Source organism: Corticium candelabrum, chromosome 6, assembly GCF_963422355.1.
Source record: "Corticium candelabrum chromosome 6, ooCorCand1.1, whole genome shotgun sequence".
Taxonomy (NCBI): Eukaryota; Metazoa; Porifera; class Homoscleromorpha; order Homosclerophorida; family Plakinidae; genus Corticium; species Corticium candelabrum.
The window spans coordinates 532,530-556,151 of NC_085090.1; the positions used below are offsets into that span (position 1 = coordinate 532,530).

The 23,622-nt window shown below is 39.4% G+C and overlaps 1 protein-coding gene across 2 annotated transcripts; it reads right to left on the reverse strand.

The window, feature by feature from the left end:
* Nucleotides 1-2,642: 2,642 nt before the first annotated feature.
* Nucleotides 2,643-22,042, reverse strand: LOC134181438 (uncharacterized). 2 transcript variants are annotated; one of them, XM_062648716.1, is made up of 23 exons: nucleotides 21,881-22,042; nucleotides 21,774-21,819; nucleotides 21,600-21,700; nucleotides 21,474-21,540; nucleotides 21,323-21,415; nucleotides 21,171-21,265; nucleotides 20,790-21,113; nucleotides 20,493-20,735; nucleotides 20,294-20,433; nucleotides 19,180-19,320; nucleotides 17,875-19,111; nucleotides 17,665-17,802; nucleotides 16,880-17,005; nucleotides 16,687-16,812; nucleotides 6,801-6,926; nucleotides 6,576-6,701; nucleotides 6,379-6,504; nucleotides 5,411-5,536; nucleotides 5,210-5,335; nucleotides 3,698-3,820; nucleotides 3,513-3,638; nucleotides 3,131-3,437; nucleotides 2,643-3,070 (listed from the first exon to the last, which is right to left on the reverse strand). In XM_062648716.1, the coding sequence occupies exons 1-22, from the start codon at nucleotides 22,023-22,025 to the stop codon at nucleotides 3,391-3,393; spliced, it is 3,948 nt and encodes a 1,315-aa protein (XP_062504700.1). In that variant the 5' UTR covers nucleotides 22,026-22,042; the 3' UTR covers nucleotides 2,643-3,070; nucleotides 3,131-3,390. The 2 variants fall into 2 exon arrangements, with proteins under 2 accessions (XP_062504700.1, XP_062504699.1); XM_062648715.1 differs by having other exon boundaries at nucleotides 21,600-21,703.
* Between the last annotated feature and the right edge of the window lie 1,580 nt (nucleotides 22,043-23,622).

Here is a 23,622-nt window from a genome sequence, read left to right on the forward strand (position 1 = left end):
AAAAGGAGCTGTTGACGAAGGTGAACACTAGTTTATAATATAAACTTTACAGTTTGTGTTTTGTCATGCATTAGCTAATGAACATTTCATTCTTTTCATCACATTTTAGCAAGTTGTCATGATTATAGATTGTATAAAGAAAATATTCAAGTTTAGAGTGTCTTACTTAACCATTTGATGTTGTTGAGACTCGTTTTGACAATTTGTATAAGGTGCAAGTGACCAACAGTTGACACCATGCAGCTTAGCTAACACTTTAGTATGAGAACAAAATTGCTTATAAAGGTAAAGATAGAGAAAATAGTGACACTTGAGTTTACTTTGGCTGATTCATTTGCACCTTTTAGTGTAGAATTACTGCTTTCACAGTAACATATGGATAAGCTTTCTAAACCATCTAGAAATTTTGTTCTCAGAAATATAAACAATGTTTATTATTTTATGTGTTATGAAATATAAAAAATGTTTATTATTTTATGTGTTATAAAATATAAACAATGTTTATTATTTTATGTGTTATGAAGAAGGTTGTGCTTTTGTATTGTTAGTAATTTGGTGGTGAAGGTGGTGACATTTTGTTTGTCCAACTTAGAGATTTGGTGTTATATTCAATTAATGAAGACTTTAATACTTTGTATTTAGAGACAAATGGAATTTCATAGCACTTGTCTCCATGATTTTGGCATGAAATGTTATGTAGAAACCTTGTCTTAAAGGCAAGAAAGGAGGTAGGTTGTATAATTCAGAATGAACAGGAAGAAAACAAAATGTGAACAGGGTGGTTATATTTGATGTAGGTTAAATCTAGGTAAGAGATTAAGAATCTTGAGCCGCGTCTATAGCTTATGATGACATCACGTTTAGCTCCAGAGTTTATTGTTGACATTTTGTGTCACTGTTTAAAGCAACTGCTTTGGTTAGAAGGTAACATTTGATGTAAGTTTACAACATGTTTATGCACTAAAATTATGTTATTGTGTTTATATAATTATTGAGTAAATATGCTTATGTGAATATCTAGTGTCAGATAACTTTGATGCTTTATCTGCAGTTGAACAGAATGGATCTTCGATTTTGCCTGCAACCACTAAAGGACAAGGTTGAGTAGCCAGTAGTGGGCAGAATCTTGCCAACAGCAAGGAGAATGACAGAAGATGGCGACAGCTCTGACTAGTAAAAACAATTTGAATTGATATTTTCATTTACATACTGAAAATCTTAATTCTGCAACAGTGTAGAGTCTGATGATGGAGACACTTACGCTAAGGTATGACAAACTACCGTGTACTTTCACCTACTGTATCTTGGTTGTCATAACAGTGGAATCTAAGAGTTTGCATGATTGGGTACTGCATTTGTAATGATTGTGCTTTCTATTAGTGGGCAAATAAACACAATCATTTGGATATACTGATTGAGTAATACAGTGACAAGAATATCTGTTATTTGTTTGACTCTGGCTAATCTTATACTTGGTGAATACTTGTGGGTATTTAGTTGCATTTGCCATTGATCAGCAGGTATCAGTCTTTCTGTTAATTTATTTGCACTTGATAAATATAGTTTATGCGTGACACTTCAATTTTAAGTTCCATAACATGAAATCTGGTCAGATGTTGCAATTTATCTTGTTGTGGATACTAAGAACTCTTGACAATCTTTTGGCATGGGTTTGTGTCCAGTCAGATGAGATTGGCACAAAGTTGTTGTTGCTTGTAATTAGGCTTATTAGTTTGTTAGTGAATGGTTTGACAATTTTGTTTGTATGATTTTCTAAGCTTTATAGGCAATCAATTAAATTTTATTTGTTAGTCAATCAACATAAGAGTGAATGACAGTAGTATGTGCGATTGCTGTATTATTGACATGGACAGTATTTAAAAAATATATCATGATGTGTAGTATGGTTGTCTGAAGCGGATAATTAGTTGCCCCAACCGGATAATTGGGCAGGAAATACTGTAGTAATTTACTTGATTGTTATTTTGATGTTAGACTCCTCCTCGAGGACACAGATTAGTGGCTGCTAGTTCAGTGTCTGTCAGTGCAACAGATGACTTGCTTGGTAACATTGGTGATGATGATTTACTGCTACGTGAGTCACCAGTCAAACAGTAAGTAACTCAGCATCAGTGTGATATTTTGTTGTTGTGTACCAGAGTGGTATAATTGTATTGGCAAATTAGAGTTTACATCCAGTGGTACATGCTGTTTGCAAGCATGTGTGGAGTTCTGTACAATCAGTCAGTCTCACACTGGTGTGTGTGTGTGCGCACATGTGTGTGTGTGTGCGCACATGTGTGTGTGTGTGTGTGTGTGTGTGTGTGTGTGTGTGTGTGTGTGTGTGTGCGCGCGCGCGCGTGCGTGCTGCGCACGTGTGTGCACGCGGCACGTGTCATCACCATCATGATTGGCTCTCATAGTCAAGCACCAATCAAGAGTCTTTATTGTGCAATCTCTCGTGACTGAACGGTCCTATTCTTGACTTGCAAATATAACCACATCATGTGCAAACCAAGGTGTCTATATTAGACTTATTTGAAGTCAAGTATGATGGTCAGACTTGTCCTATTGCCCCTCTGGTGAGATGCCACAGAACAATGAAGTCACACATGTGTACGTCAGTGCAACCCAGAAACAAATTCTACGTAATAAATATGATATTTCTTCCAACTCCAATTGAGTCGCTATACATAGGAGGCAACACAAAGTTAGCATGCAAACATCGCTTGCTAGACTTTGACCACACATTCACTCTTTACACTTCTACGTACCACCGATGGAGCAACAAGTATCCACTGCATTCTCTCTACGACGAGCCATACCAAACCAAATTCTATTTGCTGTTTGGTTGGGGATTCCTCTTCCCTGTTATCTGACAATCCAAGTCATAGAAAGTCATAGGATTGTTGTTGAAATACTCTAACACTTTATATGACGATAAATCAGACATGTCTTCAGTCTGAACACCTTTAGACACTGCTTCTGGTGTCCGGTCTTTCGACAAAGAATTAGAAGGAGCGTGAGACGTCGCACTTGACATCGACGAAGAGACGACACGACAAATAGACTAAAGATTTGTACTACACTGAATTCATCACATCATACAAAAAAAAACTTGAAAACCTACTCGTGCCAAACCTGCTTCGATCAACAGATTGCGGAGACATTTTAGGCTTGTCGACGCCATCTTCTTCAATCCGGGCTACTATAGTATTTGATATTAACAATAAGATTCCCGTGCGTACAATAAACGCAAAGGTATTTAGGACTTCGAGTTTAGCATTAACTAAACTGCGGCAAGTTGAAGACGCTATTGTAAGTATTTCCATGCTGTTCTTTTTTTACAGAACATCAGTCAAAAATCCAATTTTAATCCTCTTAGTTAATTTAATCTCCATACTGCAATTGACGCAGCTGGTGTAGTTCTTGTTCAGCTGCAAAATCAACAAGACATGATGATCATTACACGTACCGACAACTTCTGTGTCTAGCTAGAGTGAATGTCTCACTGGTGGATATTCTGTCATCTCCTGGTAGATAGAGAGAAATTTGGATCTGCAGTGACTGAGAAATTGCCTTTTCTGCAGCATCAAATTGATACAACATGGCATAACACGTTCCCATGTTGTGACACACTACAGACGCATAACAGTAAGGTAATGATGTTACTGTAATACACTAGATGATTGTCTACCTTTAGCCATATTCTCTGATACAGGAGATGTTCTCATCAGAAGGTCCCATAATCTACGATGCATTTGTAATGACTCCTCATAGTGTTCTTGATCATATGTAATACTCGCCAGAGACATCAGTACTACCAAAAATTACAAATATAAGACAAAGGAAAAAAGGAAGAGAACAAGAATGGAAACCAACGACAAAAGCACTGGGGGTGCCGATGCCTTCGTGTGCAATATTACAATAATTGAACTGGGCATTTAGTGTTCAGTAGGGCAAACACAAAGGCTGTTATCATACCTTATACTTCTACTCAGTAACTGTGCATGCATGTGAACTGAAACAACCACCAATAACTAAGCTAAAGAACGAAACTTTATGTTATAAATCCATGAATGAAAACATTTCTTCTAAATCCAAGAAAAAATGTCATTTCTTACCTGAAGAAGCCCATTTTTTTGTTAAATCTATTGTGCCAAATAGATAAAACAGTAATGCATGCACACTGAGAAATCATCCATAACCAATAAAGCAAAGTTAAAATCCATGCACGAGATGAAATCCATGAAAGTATAAATTCTTACGCATAGAAGCCCTTTTTGTAAAATCTACTGTGCAAGTAGATACAGCAATAACACACACACGCACATGCACACGTACATGCACACGCATGCACTCAAACACACATGTACACATGTGTGCGTGCGCGCACGTGCACACACACACACACACACACACACACACACACACACACACACACACACACACACATAGACAATGCATAGGTTGACCATTAGTTGACATTATTGTAAGATGTGCTGACTTCTGATTAGTCGTTGAGTAGCCATGATCAGTTGGAGGTTTCACACACACACACACACACACACACACACACACACACACACACACACACACACACACACACACACACACACACACACACACACACACACACACCTGATCATTCTGTCAGATTTCCGGCATACTGTCTGTGTGTTGATCATTTCAACTTTAGCAACATATTCAATCAATCATTTCTAATTAGTGTAAAATCATGTAATCTGTAATCACAGTCCAGACCTTGAAACAAAATTGTTAATTAAGTTAGTACATCACACTCATACATTCATTAGTTTACGATAAAGTTAATTGCACAATAGAATTATTGTCAATTTAAATGTTAGTGTCTACAGAAATTTACATGTTAGTATAACGGTTAATGCACTCAAGAGACAAAGTTTCAAAGACAAAATACACCAACTGCAGTAGTTCAAATTTCCATCATTAGGCAAAGTTTAAATATTACAAAACTGAAGTCAGAAATACAAACATTGATATCAACTGAATTGTAACTGTTGTTTTTGTATTGTATACATAGTAACAATATAGTTGGCAAGTTAGTATAAGTTTAATAAATACTTACATGCCTACATGTCTTAAGTGGAAAAGAACATGTTAACTATAATGCATTATTAAATGATAACACAATGCAATAACACAATGAATGAATATAAGATTTATTTACCATCAATAACACAAGTATGCGTTGGTGAAAAAGTCTTCTCTCTAATTGCCAGACATTCTCTCCATACTCGACTCGCCTTCACAATGTTGTTTATCTTTTTGTATGCTAAACCAAGATTCCACAAAGCTGAATATGACAAACAGACAATTGAATAAAAACTACATTCAGAGACAGGAAAGAGAATTATCTTATAAAACTAACTTGTTCCAATGTCAGGATGATGTTCAGGGAGAAATGAACGTTGAATCTCCAGACATTCTTCAAATGTTCTAATGGCTGCATCCAACATTCCCTTATCACGGTAACACAACCCCAAGTTGTTTAGAGCTAAAATGGCACAACAATTACTAGTGATAATTAATATTAACAAAGCATTTCAACATTCAACTTCACTTCATTTTGTATTACATTTCATCTCAATAAATATTAAAATTCATACTTTATTATATAACATTAATAATCATTAACTCTACACTTGGAGGTAGACAAGTGTAATCATCATGCATTAATCGATGCCAATCTGATGGAGAACATGTAAGTTGAAATTTATTTAAAACAGTTGAGAATACATCAGATCTCACTGTTCTCGCCAGTATTTTTGGCCAGTGGGCAAAACAGAACTCAATTGTCTGAGAGAACAAGTCCAATAGCTTGCTTGTTGCTGATTAACTCAACCTCAATATCCTTATCAGTATGGCATAAGATTCAATTGCAAACACGTGCACAAGAACAGGCCAGTACCCATGTATTCCGTCTACTCTAAATTCTTGCTCAAGAAATCTGACTAACGTTTGACAAGAAGCTGAGACACATCATTCTGGAGCTCAGGGCCTTGCAGTATTTCCCTCTGTGCATTGCAGAATAGGTTCTGCCCAACTAGCTTCTGGTATGAATTTTTACAAAGACTGTTTTGGTACCTATAGAACAGCCTATAGGGCTATTAGGTTGTGGAGGTTGGTGAGCTCCACAGAGTCTGCCTCACCCAGCAGAGGTCCACAATATCAACCGGACTAGCTTGTGAAGATTAACGAAATGTGCCCTAGGATATACAGTATAGTGGAGGGAGAAGGGAAACAGAAATAATATCAATCAAATATAACAATAAATGTATATACAACTTGTCAAGGTATGACTGTTAGAAGGTATAATACTATAATATGAACACTTACATGGACAAAGACTTATCCTTGTATGAGGCAAGTGTTGCTTGTCTATGACAATAGATCGCTGTAGAATGTCTATTGCTTCATTTAGATTACCAGCACTTTGATGACATGACGATAACTGAGTCATATCTATATAGAGTAAACAACAGCTAACGTATTAGTATTACACACAACTTTATGACATTCCTTATTTCCCGTACATGTTGCAATTTGTGGATGATTGGCAGGTAGACACTGAGATACAACAGACAGAGACTCCTCACACAGTTGTACAGCTTTTCTTGTGTTGCCCAGATGTAGACAACATTCAGACAAGCAATGAAGAGCTAAAACCAATATATCATATGTAAACTGACAGCAAAACAATAGTTGCTTTTGTCAATTTTAATAAAATTAATCACTTCAACAACTTCATATTATCTCACCTTGTGCCACGTCATGATGATCTGCCGGTAAGTGTTCTCTCCTGATAGCTAAACTTCTCTCCAGCAATGGGAAAGCCTTCCTATATTGAGCATTTGCCATTAAACACCAACCTTGATTCTTCAATGCTGTCAAACAACAAAATATAAAATGTCAGGGTCAATCAAAAGTTCCAGGCACTTGTTAATAAATTCGTGTATTATTTATTATAAAAAGCACAGCTACTTACACATTTAGATTAGAACTAGACTCCTTTGCTACATTTGGCTGAAATTCATCTTGTTCGCATTGCTTATTATGCGGTCAGCCACCAAAGTTAACTGACTAAGACACTTTGTAGGGAAGAGGTGTGTTTAATTGGAAGACCTTCATAAACATTCAGCCGGTCTCTCGTTGAAGCATGCAATACAAATGCTCTATCCAGATGCTCTATCCAGTTTGCAAGAGTGAAGGTCACGTTTTGTGTTGGAAGAGAGTCAGTTAAAGACAAGCCTCTTACTGGACGTCCTTGTGAGTCAAGAGACGGCGATTATGTTAAAAGTACAAGGGTTTGGATCAAAGAAGATTGACAGTTAACTTACAAATAGATGGCAGCATAGCCTACCCTCACGTAGTCAGATCCTACCGCTGCGTCATGCTTTCAGGCGGGAAGGCAGGACGAGTACACAGGATTAGGGTCTGGCTACAGAAGACTAGTGGTAGCAGAGCCGTATACCGGTATACAGATATACTAATATAGCTCTGAAACAGTGGAGCTTGATATGTCAGCTGCATGTGCCCAGTAAATTATGAGAAATCATTTGTCACTTGAAAAGTTTGGAGTAAAATGGTTGCCGCACTCCTTGACTAAAGACCAGAGTTGGATGGGCCAAACGTCCATTCGGAGTTTGACAGGATCGATCTGTTATGAATATGAAATCTTTCTTAACCTTTCATTGGAAACAACTGTTACAGTTTGATGACAAACTTTTAGGCCAGATAACTGCTTTCAAGTCTCTTTCAACCTCAAGCTTCCTTGAACAAACTGCAACACAGCTAGTCGTCCAAAAGCAGCCAAACAACATATCAAATGCGGTGAGTTATCAAGAGCTGCCAGATTGCTTGTCCTAGCCTCATGTATGTTTATGTTATTGTAGTATCTGTATGTAGTAGAATTATGGATATCTGGGTTGTGTTGTTTGTTGTTATCAAATATAATAGCCACGTGGTGGACTGTTGGTTTCGGTTATGATCCCACTGGCGACAAGGATGGCAGCATTCGGTAAGCTATCAGAATTCAATGAATCACAGGAGTGGTGGGAGCACTACGTCGAGCCGATGGAGTACTATTTCGAAGCAAACAAGATCGATGAAGCAGAGCATCAACGCGCCATATTTCTGAGCAATGTTGGCACAAAATGTATACAATCCTACTCAACTTGGTGCAACCGACGAAGCCAGGGGAGAAGACCTTCAAAGAGTTGTTTACACGCTTTCAGCACACTTCAACCCAAAACCGTCAGTGATTGTGGAACACTTTCAGTTCCACAGTCATGTGCACCAACCAGGTCAGTCGGTGAGCACATTCGCAGCAGAGCTTCACTGTCTCGCAGAACACCGTTCGTTTGGGGACACCCTACCGGATATGCTTTGTGATTGTTTGATGGTGGAAATATAGGAGCCACGGATCCAACGACGGTTGTTAGCCGACGGAGATTTGCAGTAGCCCAAAGCACTTGAAGTAGCTCAAGCCATGGAACTGGCAGCAAAGAATGTAGAGGAATTAATTAACAAGGTAGCGTCTTCAATGGCTCTAGCGCCAGAAACAGCTACTGCATCTGTCCACCTCGGCCAGAGACTGAGAATCGACCCCGTCTACTTGTTACAGGTGTGGATACAAAGGCCACACACCATCAGTTTGTCACTTCAGGTCGGCTGCTTGCAACAAATTGCAAAAAATGGCATATACAGAGAGTATGCAATGCTAAAAGAAACAAAGGAAAAGTCAAAGCCACACCAGAACACCAAGCAGCTGTAGTCATCGAGGAGTGAGTCATCAAAAGAGGAGACACTGGAATTACTCTACCTCAGCCAGGAAAAGAAGGGTTAGTGAATAGTTTAGCGTCTAACAGGAAATCCTGGATTATACCAGCATGCGTGAAAGGTAAATCACTGGACAAGGAGATTGACACAGGAGTTCCTGTCTCCCTTTTTAGTGAGGCCACATACAAAAGCCTATGGAAGAAACAACGACCTGCCCTTCAAACAACATCTATGAAACTGAGAACTTATACAGGCGAGAACATTTCAGTTGTGGGCAAGAGTATGCATGCAAGCATAAAGCAATGCAGAAGAGGACTGAATCTTCCTCTATTTGTGGTTAGTGGAAGTGGCCCAAGTTTATGTGGTTGTGACTGGTTACCTCAGTTGAAGATGGATTGGTTGTTGTCACACAAAGTTTCATGACTAGAGTGTAGCAGACTTGATGAGGTGTTAAAATAATACACAGAAATATTCAAGGATGAGTTGGGTACCTGAAAGGTGTGGAGGTGAAGATTCATGTGTAGACACTCAGGCAACTCCCAGATATTATCGAGCCAGAAATGTGCCACATGCAATGAGGGAGTAGTTGGAGGCAACTCCCAGATATTATCGAGCCAGAAATGTGCCACATGCAATGAGGGAGTAGTTGGAGGAAGCTCTGTTTAAGTTAGTCAGAGCAGCAGTCATCAAACCTGTTAAACATTCCGAATGGGCAGCACCTGTAGTGTCGGTTGTAAAGGTGGATGATAGTGTATGTATTTGCTACGATTACACACTCACTGTCAACCCAGTAGCAAGGCTGATATCTACCCTCTACCACGCATAAATGATCTGTTGGCAAAGCTAGCTGAAGCCCAAGTTCTTTCAAAGCTTGATATGTCACAGGCGTATCAACAGCTCAGTTTAGATGAAAAATCTAAAAAGTATGTCACAATTAACACCCACAAGGGACTATTCAGGGTTAACCAGTTGCCATTTGGAGTGTCAGCAGCACCTGTCATATTCCAAAGAACTATGAAGAATCTGCTACAAGGTGTGAGAGTAGTAGTAGTATACTTGGATGACATTTTAGTGACGGGCCACAATCATGAGCAACACCTTCAGCAGTTGGAAGTGGTGTTTCAGAGACTACAGGAGGCTGGATTGCGACTCAAGAAGACGAAGTGTCAATTCATAATCCCATCCGTACAGTACCTGGGAGTACTTATTGATGCAGAAGGTCTGCACCCCACCAATGAGAAGATCAGAGTGGTACAGGAGGCATCACCTCCAACATCTGTGAGGCAGGTAAAAGCATATCTTGGCCCGATTAATTATTATAGCAGCCCAACCTTTCTGGAACACTGGAACTCCGTTACAAATTGTTGAAAAAAGACACACCATGGTCTTGGACACAGGAGCAAGAGGTGGCATTTACAACGTCTAAGTCGTTGCTGACGTCCTCAAGAGTCCTAGTACATATTGATGCAGGTAAGAGCTTCTATTAGCTTGTGACACATTGCCAGTCGGCATTGGAGCAGTACTGTCACACCTGGAGGAAGATGGCAGTGAACGGCCAATAGCATTTGCCTCTAGAACATTATCCAGTGCAGAAAAAATTATGCACACATTGAGAGGAAGGGCGTGGCAGTCATTTTTGGAGTTACACATTTTCATGGACCTGTGTGGTCGACACTTTACCCTGATATCCGACGACAAACCACTCCTTACTTTGTTTAACAAGGCAAGTGGTATTTCAACTACAGCCTCAGCAAGGATTCATTCAAAGAGATGGGCACTAAAGCTCTCGGGATATAATTACACTTTCCAGTACAAGCCCGGAGCTAAGAACGAAAATGTATAAGGTCTTAGTCACTTACCAGTGGCACGGGAGCAGGAGAACAAGGAGAACCACACACCGCCTCTTGGAACGCATGAACAACCCAAGAGCTCCAGTGTTGGCAACAGATATTAAGCGATGAATAAAAACAGACCCAGTCCAATCACGAGTGACGAAGTATGTGTTGGAAGGGTGGCCAGTTTACATACCCAGAGTTTACTTAAACAACAGCTAAAGTCTTTCAACCATGAGATCTCACGAACGAAGAAGAGACGCCTGCCGTGTTTGTGGCAATATCTTGGCGGACGACATGAAACGACAACTCTTTGATCTGCGGCAGAATGCTACCTACTGTCTGTTCTCCATAAGTGTGAACTTTGAAATTCATCAATATCTCTGCTGTTTTTTGGACTTTCGCGATGATCTCGGTATCGTTAGAAACCGCTAGGTCTGGCATTTCTGTTTATCAAATTATCTAAGCCCTTTCTACAAATGAAATGGAAGGATAATACTTGTGCATATCAAAGACAAATGGGTGGAGCAATGATTATTATCCAATTATCTTGTAAGACCAACGGATCAGCAACTGGAACCATTTAAGATAATTGGTGTAACATGGTCCAACTGGAGCAGCTCTTAGTGCTCTAATGAGCACACCTGGTGTGACCTCTACTTCATTACTCACTTCCGAGTTCACACTTATGGGGAATAGACAGAAGTCTAACCGCTCGACTAGCTATAGTGAGACTACCGCTCGACCAGTTGTCAAAAATGATGGTCTACCACCGCAAGCTTGAAAAGATCGAAGAACTGAAGCTGAAACTAAACTAAGACGCGTGCATGCACCAGAGTCTTCATTCATGGCTCTGGCATGCCCTTAGCCACCCAGGAGGATTTCCCACATGCGTAATCAGCGTTAGTGCACTTACCATAACCAATTACTGCTAAACCAATCAGAATTTACAACCGCCATTCCAGTTCTAAGACACTGATTGGCTTAGAAGACTACCGAAATCAATTTAGTGCCGTTCTGGTCCAGACCAGAGTTTGCTCGCTCTGCGCACTCGCTGGTCTGGAAGTTCGAGGCTTAATTGTGTGATGGCCCAGCATTGACACCAAGACTGAAAACACTGTTCAAACATGTCCTGCCTGCCAATAATCAGTTAAAGCTCCATCAACGAGCCGGCTCCCCTCTGCTCTTGGAAATAACCGGATCGTCCTTGGTCTTGGTTGCATATTGATTATTTGGGTCCTTTTATGGGGGGATACTTTTTGGTTGTCGTCGATGCCCTCAGCAAATGGATGGATGTCCATTTCACAGGCAAATCTTGCACTTGAGCAGTAACTATTGAGAAGCTGCGTGAATTGTTTGCAACACAAGAGTTGCCTGATACTATAGTGTCAGATAACAAGCCATGTTTTACTTCACAAGAGTTTACGGAGTTCCTCGTGATGAATGGCATTACGCAGGTGTTTACTGCCCCGTACCATCCTGCATCCAATGGCCTCGCAGAAAGATCAGTCCAGTCGTTCAAGAAAGCCATGAGGAAACAGCATTCAGGAACATTATCTACTAAATTGGCAAGGGTACTCTTCCACTATCGGATAACTCCTCACAGTCCTACTGGAGTTTCCCCTGCTCAATTGCTGATGGGACGGAAGTTGACAAGTTGCATGGATAGGCTATATCCAGACCTCACACAGAGGGTGGCTAACCAGCACTGCATCAGAAACACCATCATGATCAAAATGCCGCAACCAGATTTTTTCAACTACAGGAGTGAGTGTATATACTGAACCATACACACAGACTGCGTTGGTTACCTGGCGTGATTGTGGAAATTACTAGGCCGGTGTCGTACCAATGTCTACTAGAAGATGGACAACACATGCAATGTCATCAGGACCAGATTCGGAAACGAGCTGTAGTTTGTCCTGCAGCTTTGGAAACCTTTTCACCAGCAGAAGAGACCACGGTCCTTGCAAGAAGCACAGAATACACTGGTACCATCACTTCCACCAGACTCCCAACTGGAGTCAAAGGACTCACAGTTGGGGCTGGTTTCCGCATCTGAGGCAGTAAAACCCTCTCCATAGCAACTGATGGAGTTGCCATCAACATCTTCACTGGAAGGTTGTCTAGAGCAGCTAGGAGCATCATCATCATTATCATCACCACCATCAACAGCGTCATCTCTCTACTTGGTAGCACCAAGGAGATACAGTAGGATTCGTAAACAACCCGAGCGTCTAGATCTGTGATGGGATGACTGGGCTTACATTGCAGAAGTAACAGTAATTACTGTTAGTTTTTCCTAAGGGGGGAAGAGTGTAGTATCTGTATATAGTAGAATTATGGATATCCAGATTGTGTTGTTTGTTGTTATTAAATATGTATTAGCCACCTGGCAGACTGTTGGTCTCAGTTACCTCAGTTATTACTAAGCTTTCCAGTTAACATATTAAATTAGTGAGCCAGACTTGATAGATCTGCTCATTCTATTACTTAGCCCTGTCCCCACTTGCAACTGGACTGCGATCCGATCGCGGTAAATCCACATCAAGAGGTGGTTCAATCGCAATCGGATGTTGAATCCCATTAGAAATAGCAAGTGTTCTACCTCAACGGACACTACGGACACTACGCACGTAGTCGGAACATCTAACTCTCCTCACTCGTCTTTGTTCTCGCTCACCTTACGTCAATGTATCAACACTTTCCACAAGCAAAGAACCCACATGTACACATCGGTCATCAGTCACATGATACCTAAAAATGAGGTGGAGGTATCATTCTCAAATTGCAATGTGGACGTTCGCTATCCTGATTGGATCGCAATCAACAGGACTCTGGTCTAGTGTGGACAGGGCTTTACTCTTTCAAAAAAGAAGTCTTACTACACTTATCCCACGTAGATCTGCTTCTGGCTCTTTAGGATGGAGAAGTATGAACATCAAGGTGAAGGTTAGTAGGACTATTGCAGTTATTTGCTATTGGTGATCTTATTGTCAAAATAAATATCCTTTCTATAGTATCAGAGAGCTTTTATCAAGTTCTTGACTTATTGCCTAATATAGGCATCTGACTGCACAAGTCAAGCCTTTGCAACACAAGGTAGCTATTGAAAAGAATCTGAGTGGCTCAAGAATCCCGTTAAATTACCACTTGAATTAAAGTCTGACTGAATATTGCTTAAAACACATATAACAAAAGCTTTCAATTCTGTATACAAAGAGCTATTTTATTGCTTGCAGTTGCCAAATCTTCTCCTGCTTTGTTCCAAAATGTTGTTCAAATGTACTCAGACTTATAATTATCTTAAGTTTCAAGCTGCCATCTGTTATCATCTCAGGAAGAGGTTCACCAAAGAGACTCACTTGGTCCCATCCTCTTTCTCTTGCAATCCATCCCTTGTTAACAAACCTACAAGACAGCTTCTCATCTCTTCAAGTGCTCAATTATCTAAATGATGTGTTTCTGCTAAGACCTTCGGAGGTTGTGTCAACATCTTTGTCAAGCTTAAAGTACTGCATGCTTCACATTAGACCTAACATTATAATAAAGAAATGCAAATTTTTACTAATGGGCAGAATTGTAATTTTCACCTAGATGAGTCTCTTCAGATCTCTACTCTGAGCACAACTGTTTTTCAAATCTCAATCAAGGAAGAGCTAGCAGGCAGAGTTTGCTTGAAAGTCTTGTCTTAAATTTGCTAAAATGAGGCAACACCTCTGTGATCAATTCATAGCATTAGATGACACCCACAGTAGACTGTTGTTATTGTGGTTTACCATTTGCCTAGGATAAATTGTCTTGGATGATCAATATCTCTGTCATTACTTCGGCCCTGTACTGAGTACCATGACCAGTTGCCTAAAGTAACTTTCCATAAGCTAATTCAACATCATGGTTTACAAGACAACCAGTGGCTTTAGGCAACTTTGCCTATTTGTTTTGGTAATTTTAAGATATCTTCCCTACAAAATATCTCTGGTCTTGCCTTTGTTTCGTCTTGGGCACACTGTCTCTTTGTCACTTCCATCATTCACTCAGTGGAAAATGCTACCTCTGTTGCATCTGGCCTAAATAAGCTCTATCAAATAACAAACCTTTGCACGAGCTAATCAGAAATCCTAAAACGTTGCAGAATAGGCTGCCTTCAAGACTAGTTGCTTCAGTTCAACACAGTCCCTGCAGCAACCTTATCAGTTTAGATTACTTATTATTAGAAAAATGTGCTGGAGTATGGGTTGAAAGTGTTCCAATAAATTTTGCACTAAATTCTCAGTGACGACGGAGCAGATCCGACCTGCAGTGTTGAGAAAGTTGACTTTTGGCAGAAGCACATTGCCTGAAACTTCCGGTCAGTGACGTAGCTGATTAGACAAATTACATATTTTGTTGAAAATTCAATGCTTAACACGCACTTCGACCGATTTAAATGCATATTCAATTTTGTACAAACTTTGTTGAAGTGAGCATTACAAACGAAGGAGTGTGTTTGCAAGTTGTTCTTAGTTTCTCCAAAAACTTTCAGATAGCCAACGCTTTTTCTTCAGACAACTGTGAGCCATAGCTCACATGGTGCTGCCGGTACAAATGCAAGCAGTGAAAGGTCTTTCTCTACAATGAGGAGACCTAAAAGGTATCTTCAAAGCAGGTCTGGACAAGTGAGGCTAAATTACCTCATAGTTCTACTATGAATTGACAAAAACAGGACTTAGATGCTTTGGACTTGAACATCATTGCTAGTGAGTTTGTAAAAGGTAGTGAACATTTGTCTTCGCATTTTTGGTGACAGCAATTACACAATATCATATAACTAATCATATTATAGTCACGTGATAAAGTTATGCCTCTTAACGCCCGTTATGCCGGACCAATGTAAATTTGCTTCCTCCGTAGATGTAAACACAGCAACTCGTTTGAGTTGGGCTGTGACATGCTATTGGCTTCCATAACTACTCAGTGTTATAGTGTGGAAAGGCAATCAACAAACAGGGTTTTCATGTTTTGTCCTGTAAGTCTGATGGAGGGTCTATAAGGTCACATGAGACCATTGCCAATGTTTGGTGCAATTGTTTGGAAGACTTCTCGATGGTACCAACCAAGTGATGCCTGCCCTGACATAATTGCATTGATGTTTGATCTGGCTGCAGGTCTTACATGTTTCTATTGCTCATCCATGGAACAAGATGGTTGTTTCTCAAGCATCTGCTTTGCAGCAACAAGGGAGAACAGCAAAATCTACTAAATAGATAACAAGGAAATCAATGTCTTTGGAATTGCCTCTAATTTCATTCCAGTTGCAGGAGTGTAGCCAAAGGCCGTTTAACTACCCCCCCTCAGTCAGAGAGTCGTACACCTCTATCAGGCCTGACTGTAACTGTATACGTATAGGTTATCGTATGATTAGCGTGCTATATGGCTTTACTAGTGCTAGGGGTGGGTTATCACCCGAGGCAAAGCCGAGAACTATAACTTCACTCCGAGTGCCGGTAACAGCCACATAGCACGCTGATCATACAATAAATTATTTATGCCATGGTCATGTAACATGTAAGTATAAGTGAGAGTGCGATAATAACCGGAAGTAACTTATTGCACACTTGCTGTGCAATAGGTCATATTCACACCTCAATAAGCGCTTGTGAATGGTCACATGTCACGTGACCATGGTATAACTAGTCTACAGTAGAACTGCAGTATTACTAATAAGAATTTTGAAAATGCACAGAATCTCTACCCATGATACTGTAGCCAACAGAGTATTTCAAGGCAATTACTTATAAAATTCAACATTGAGGAAACATTATATACAATGTTAAGCAGTTTTATCGTCAATCTCTGTTTGCTTAACCCTAACAGGTACCGAAAAAATCTTGGGTCAGCTCAGCAATGTAATATCATAGAATCCACAATACGATGGATACTGTTTTAAAGACCGCAAAATTTCTGTAGATTGGATATTTAAAATATTAAAATATTAAATATAGCTGATGTTACAGCCACACAATTTCAATGTAATACATATAGGCTTACGTACCAGTAGAAAGTCGGAGAAGTTGGTTTGGTGAATCTGCTGTCATCATTCTTAACACTTGATCAAAAGCTTCAATTGCTTGTTCCAGTTTACCACTCATGCAATAACTTAGAGCTAAGTTGTGGATTACTGTAACATATCAACATTCAATAAGAATGGCTGCACATACTACACAGTAATAACAAATAAGTCTGACCAGCTGCAACTGCCTCTGTGTTGTCTCCTGGCATGTCATACAACAACGAGAGTTGTGTCTGATAAAGACTTTCTGCTTCAGTAAACATTTGTTGGTCTTGATAACATTCACCCAGTTGACCCACCACTGCATCAACAAATGACAGGTGAGATAACACAAACCATAAAACATGGACAAATCCACATAAATGCAAAAGAAAAACACATATCTAGTGTTATACCATCATGTATCATATACAACCATCGTTTATACTTGTATCAAATCACAGAACGTCAACAATACAGTAGAAATGATAACGTGTTCACGGTTTCAGTAAATAATCTCTGTCAGTGTCCCTTGTGCATATGTGTAATACACAAACAATACAAGAGATTTGCATAGACCTATCTCTACTTCCTTAGCCAAAACGTACAAGTGGCCCCTAGCTGGACCAAAAAGACAAAACTCCATACGTTAAAAACGGTTACCTACATTTCTGTGTATGCATGTCGAATGGCTGCCACATTCACACCTATTTAAACCTGTTCCATGCAGCGGCAACAATATCTTCAAAGTGATGACAACGACGATCCAACAAGAATGTCGAAATAGCTTGTAATTAGATGTGATTTGGTGACACATATGGGAAACAGGCTATCAAGGATTTTGTGTTCCTCGATCCAATATATAATCATAAATAGTACTGTAAATATAAATCAACAGGTTGCTATGTTAGACTTCACATAGCTTATATATTATAGATCGACACAATTTATAGTGATTTAAAGATTAGAACAACTACTCACCAAGACAATATTCATGCTTCAATCTTTTTCTCTCATATTCCTCACAGCTTTCTATTAACTGTGCAGCACTAATCAAATAATGCTGAGCTGCCTGTGGCTGCGACATCAGTAGATAAGCTTGTGCCATGTAATACAATGCTATAAAGACAACAAATAAAGACAGTTAACTGTATAAACATAACACAGAAACATCAGAAGACTGCTGGTCACCCATGACACGCTGTCTAATGTTTGGATTCATTCCAGATGCTTTCAAACGTTCCTTGCAAAGGTGGACAGCTACATCTACATGCTGAGCAACCAATGAAATAAGACAAGCAAGATCCATAAGGGTCACACAAGTTTCATCAGAAAACCAGACAGCCTTCTCTGCCACTGCATACACATGAGGCACAAGAGAAATAAACTGATCATCTTTTAGAGAAGACATAATATGGGAATCACGAAGTGGCAGAAAACAAAGAAGAGAATGACATAAGTTAGTTATTCTGTCACGAAGCAGCTCTGATTGACACAGAAAACGTTCCAAAATTGTTGAGTGAACAAGAGGATGCAGACTAAAATTATATCCCTTATTTCCATCACATACATCTACTAGTGAGTGAGATGTCAAAGTATTGATACACTGACTGTAGTGGTAACGATGAAGAGAACCAAACACAAGAGGTTGCAATATAAATTCAGGAATATTCCTACATGCCATCAGTGATGCATATGACAAGAGGACCATGGCATTTGCATCTGTTTCTTTCACTGTCTCAATATCAAGTTGCCACGTCAAGTGCATATGTTTGCTATTCATCATAAAGTATCTGGCCATGCAGAGGAGACGTCTCTCATGCTGTTTAGTCGTCATTAACTGAATACTCTCATCAGTCAGTTTTGACAGTTCTTTAGGTTCAAACACATTGTATTGCTGTAATGATTCCTGGAGATTACTGATGTGAAAATAATGAAGAAGTTTGTTCATATCAAGAGCAAGAGCTTCTAAATGTGCTTGTTGTGTTCTTATAAGCTGATAATATTGCTGACAGCCAACATTTCGCTTTCTCATGAATGTTCCTGCGTGAGCAATGGCCAAGGGTAAACCATCAATAGGATCTTCAATAACCAAACGTTTGGCATATATTGCCTCTTCACCAAGCAATTCTTCATCAGCATGTCCACGCCAAACTTGAAGAGCTTCCACTGCAGCTGCAGCTTCCAAGCAACTAAGAGTTGTAACGTTTTCAGCCGTCAATAATAGAGGATGATCTCCACTCACACGAGTAGTCACCAACACGTGGACATGTGCTGTAACACGAGGGAGAATCTTGTCCAACACATTCAACTTATCTGCTCCATCATATAGCAGCAATACTCTGCTCTTGTGATAAAGGTATTGCAAAAATATATCGTTGTCTTCAAAAACACCACCACCTCTTGACTCCATTGATAACTGGCACAACTGCATAGTGAAAAATATTGCTTTTAGAAGAAGCAACAATGATGAGTTTGCACACAGTTCTGTCTTACATTTTTTCTAATTGACAGATGAAGAGAAGCTAATGATTCTGCATTAAAATAGAATATTCCATCTGAATACATCTCCTTGTACAGCACGGCATACTTTTCTGATAAGTGAGATTTACCACACCCACCCAATCCATTTATAACCTACACAACAACATTAATACATATCACCATAATCACACACAAAGTATCACACAGGCAACTACAGTACATGTATACAAAGATAATGTCTATTCTCTAAGAAAAAGATTTAACAAAACGTTACATACCTAAACCTCTGCTTTGATATGTTATTTTCGGGTATCAAATAAATGTTATACTTTAGAAAGCACAATCTATTATGTCATAGGCATTTGGAGCTGCCAGGGAAATAAAGATGTATGCATATAGAGGTGCAGTGTGTCTGCTTACATAACCATCACCACAAAAGGGGACTTGATAAACTACATGCAGCCAACAGCAAATTAGACCGTATCCAAAACAAAGCTCTATACTACATAGCAAGGTACAAAGTATCCTATATTATGTTGATGTAGTTCCCGGACATATGGTGTTAGACAAGTATTGCCAAATGCTTCCTTCAGAATCAGACAACCCATTCATTTTCCATTGGACTTAAGACGGTCAACTCACAAGTTGTTCATGCAAATTTGTGGTGCTAAACAGCAATAAGAGCATCCCTGCTGCTAGAGTTGGTTGCTCGACCTCAAAACAGGCATACAATACCAGAAACCTTGCCATATGGCAACAACTGAATTTTTCAGACCCCAACAGTCAAATTGAAAGTGTTCTATTTCTTGGTTGTGCCAATATTTGTTATACATTACAGGTAGTGAGAACTCACCTATAACTCAGCCGTAGATGTGCAAGATAAATATACTTCACTTGCGTTCTATGAGCACCATCTTGATAGAAATTAAGTGAATGATCCACGTGAGTTCAATTACATTTGTGACTGTGATACTCTTTTAAAATTAAGTCTAGTAGATGCAATGTTATCTTTCTTTAGTATAATTAGACAAGTTAGTTGAAAAAGTTTGATTCACATAATAATATTAACAGTAATTTCCTTCAGTACAACACAACATAAATCCTGTTCGTTAGTCAACATGATTACCTGCACACAAAAGTTAGGTATCTCTTTGCCTTTTTGTTCTTCCACATTCTTTCCCAAAAATGTTTCAGCAATAGTATCCAACTCTGCCTTTCTTCCACACAGTCTGATGTCATCACGAATGTTCTGTGGAAAAATCTGATCTAACGTGAAACTCAAACAATGAACATGAGCAATAGCAAGTGATGAAACTGCCACTTGCTTTTCGAGTCGTCTGCTTGTCTTTTATTTCTGATTTGTTGCAAGTGTCTGTGTACTTCATTAATACTGAAGTCACTGCCCATCTTGGAATGCAACAAACATAACATGGTCCATGCCTGCTCTCTTGGAATGTGAGCCTCTAGTTCAATAATCTTTATTTGCTGAAGTTTTAAACCCATACCAACTGCTACTGCCTTCCAATCACTACCTACTTCCTCTGCCAAGTGATACAAAAGAGCAGGCTCTAAAAATACATGATAAAATATGTCAAGCATCACCATCAAAGTATCACACGCACCTTCAGAGTCAGTCTCTTTCATCTGCAAGTAAACTTGCTGCACAGCCTTCCCTCCAAATACTTTTTCTGCAGCTATTCTTTTGTCAGCGTTGATGAGAACTTCACATAACGTCTTGATAGAGGCAATGGAACCATATTTGTCTCTCCACATGTCAAGCATAACAATTGTTTGTTCCTGAAGACTGTGTGAATATTGAATAGCAATGTCGTCTAGTATTTGTCCATGCATTGGTTCAGGCTTAAGACAACGAGCAACATTTCTCCACATTGAAGCAATCTCAACACTCAACAACTGAAGTTGATGATCTGAGACGACTTGATCAACTGCAAAGCATAATATACTTCCAAGCAACCATATCTTGGTTGAATGTAAATATGTACCTTCATCTAACACAACCGTTGTGTCATTTCTGTAATTGTGGTCTGTTTCTTGAGAAGAACATGTTTGATCAGAGTGTGTCACAACAGAATTTGTTCTATTTGTAAAACAAGTTACAGAAAAATACAATTCATTAGCTATTACATGTCCTTACTCTAGCTGTGTTCCATTAGATATCTGCCGCTTATCCATATCTTGTTCTGCTGACTGTGGAGAAGTGACAACAATCTTGTCTTTGACAGAATCACTACAGACAGATATTTACTAAGTACAACAAACTTCAGTTTTCCTGTTTGTTTTCTCACCTGTCAAATTGAATTTCTCTCTCACTTCTATCTTCAGACTCAACCAAGTCAACAAAGTCGTCTTTTCCTATATAGATGAATTCTTCAGCTGAATCATCTAACAGATAATTCCCACGCGACTACCACCTGCAACTCTTTCTGCACTTTTAGTTGCTTTTCTCCTTACAGAATCCATGCCTGTATGAGCGTCCACATTCCCAGCTTGTTCATTGATTGTCTGCTCTTTACTGCTGTGTACATTCAAAACATGTCGTAGTCTCCATACAAATCACAATCACATATTTTTTAGATTTATCTTACCTTTCATCATCCATGTTACACGCTGCAGCAGTTGAATTAGAATTTTCTGAGATAAATCATATTCACAAGATGTGAAAGTTAAGAATTTCACTTTCACTCGAAACTACCTGCATCTTTTACAGCTGAATATCGTTGTGGTTGCATCTCCAGTTCATCCTCAAATGCTTCGAAAAATTGTTTCCAATTGTCAATCACATTTTGACTAAATTCTCCAGCCTCAAGAAAGTCTGATATTTGAGACAACTGCCTCATTACATATCCAACTGATGACTGCATTCGTTGTTGTTCTGCATCAATTACGCCTATAATTAGAAGTAACAAACCAAATACCGTATTACCGCATATAGAGCGCGGCATGCTGGTTTATGACGGGAGATTACCAAGTGCCGTTATACGTGTACCCCGGGGTAATACCGTCATGCTGGACTAAGCGGGGGTACTTAACCAAATCTTCACACTGCTAACTCTATTATTCAGACATAACTCGATCCTTCACCCAGTCTTGGACACAACTTCTGGGGACTCCCGAACATTTTGCCGTGCAAGACACATTGCTATCCAATTTGTCAAACATAGACAAAACGTCTAACTTCTTCTGTATAGTGTAGGGCTCTCTTCCCTTCACACCTGCATTTGTAGTAATGCTGAAGGCTGCTCATCATGTGTTCCACTGTCGTCCATGTGGACACATGTGCATATCACATAAACGTGTGGCAACATACCTAGTCTGAGGCCAGTAAAACATCAATGCCTCGCATATACTGGAAAACCCACTGTATACCGGTATGCCGATGGGGTTACCACAAAGGTTCAATGCCAAATTTGGTAATGTCTGCTTATGCTGGCATGCCGCTATATGCGGTAATATGGTAACCACTTAAGGCTAGGCAAACCACTTGATTCACAGTTTATTGTCCAGCCTTTTTCACTAAGACATGCGGGCGATGAGTCATGAATCTTTATTTAATATTAATATGCTTGCAGTTACAGTAAACTATCTGTATATTACTATCGACTGACTCTGAATGGTTCGCTATCAAGTTTGGCACATACTAGTATTAATAAAATTCATTTTATTATAACGTTTCTAATCTTTCAACAGGCCCTTGTTGATTCTGTCAAAAGAAGCACAATCACGACAATGAGGATAAAATATTTCAGAGCTCTTGGGCATTGTCAGTTCAGTTGAGCTCCCGCAGTGAACACAGATAGGTCCATCTGATCCATATAGACAGTGTAATAATAAATAATAAAACTTGTTTCGTTTTCCCAGAATATGATGCGGGCAATGACGATAAACTGTGAATCAAGTTTGCCTGCATAGCCTAAAAATAAACATTGGGTCCACGCAATGGGAAGTTGTGCATTTGTATCATCTCAACAAACCTGTACAACATGTATAGATTAAAAATAATTACAATAATTCAAGTCTAATAATTTGCAATGTTATCATGAGGTTGTCATACACAATATGCCATTCTCAAAATGCCACACAGCAAAGGCAGAAACAGAAAGGCAAATAAAAAGAAAAATCAGAGACAGTTGAGGAAGTCATTTTGAAGAATGGGCATGTGTGACTATCAACCAGCATTCATAGCATTTACATGACACAAGTGCTTTGAGCCAGTGAAAGCATACTAAAATACATAACGACTTAAGGCTGGTTCATAATTTTGACTCGCTGACGCTCAAACATCGTGTTGACGCTGATGCTGATGCTGGAATAGGATTCATTTCTATTCCAGCGCCAGTGTTAGCGTCAGCGTCAACATCGGCGTCAGCGTCAATATTGTGAACCAGGCTTTATTTAGATTGGCAAGAATTGCCAGCAAATGTCAGCACTGCTGGC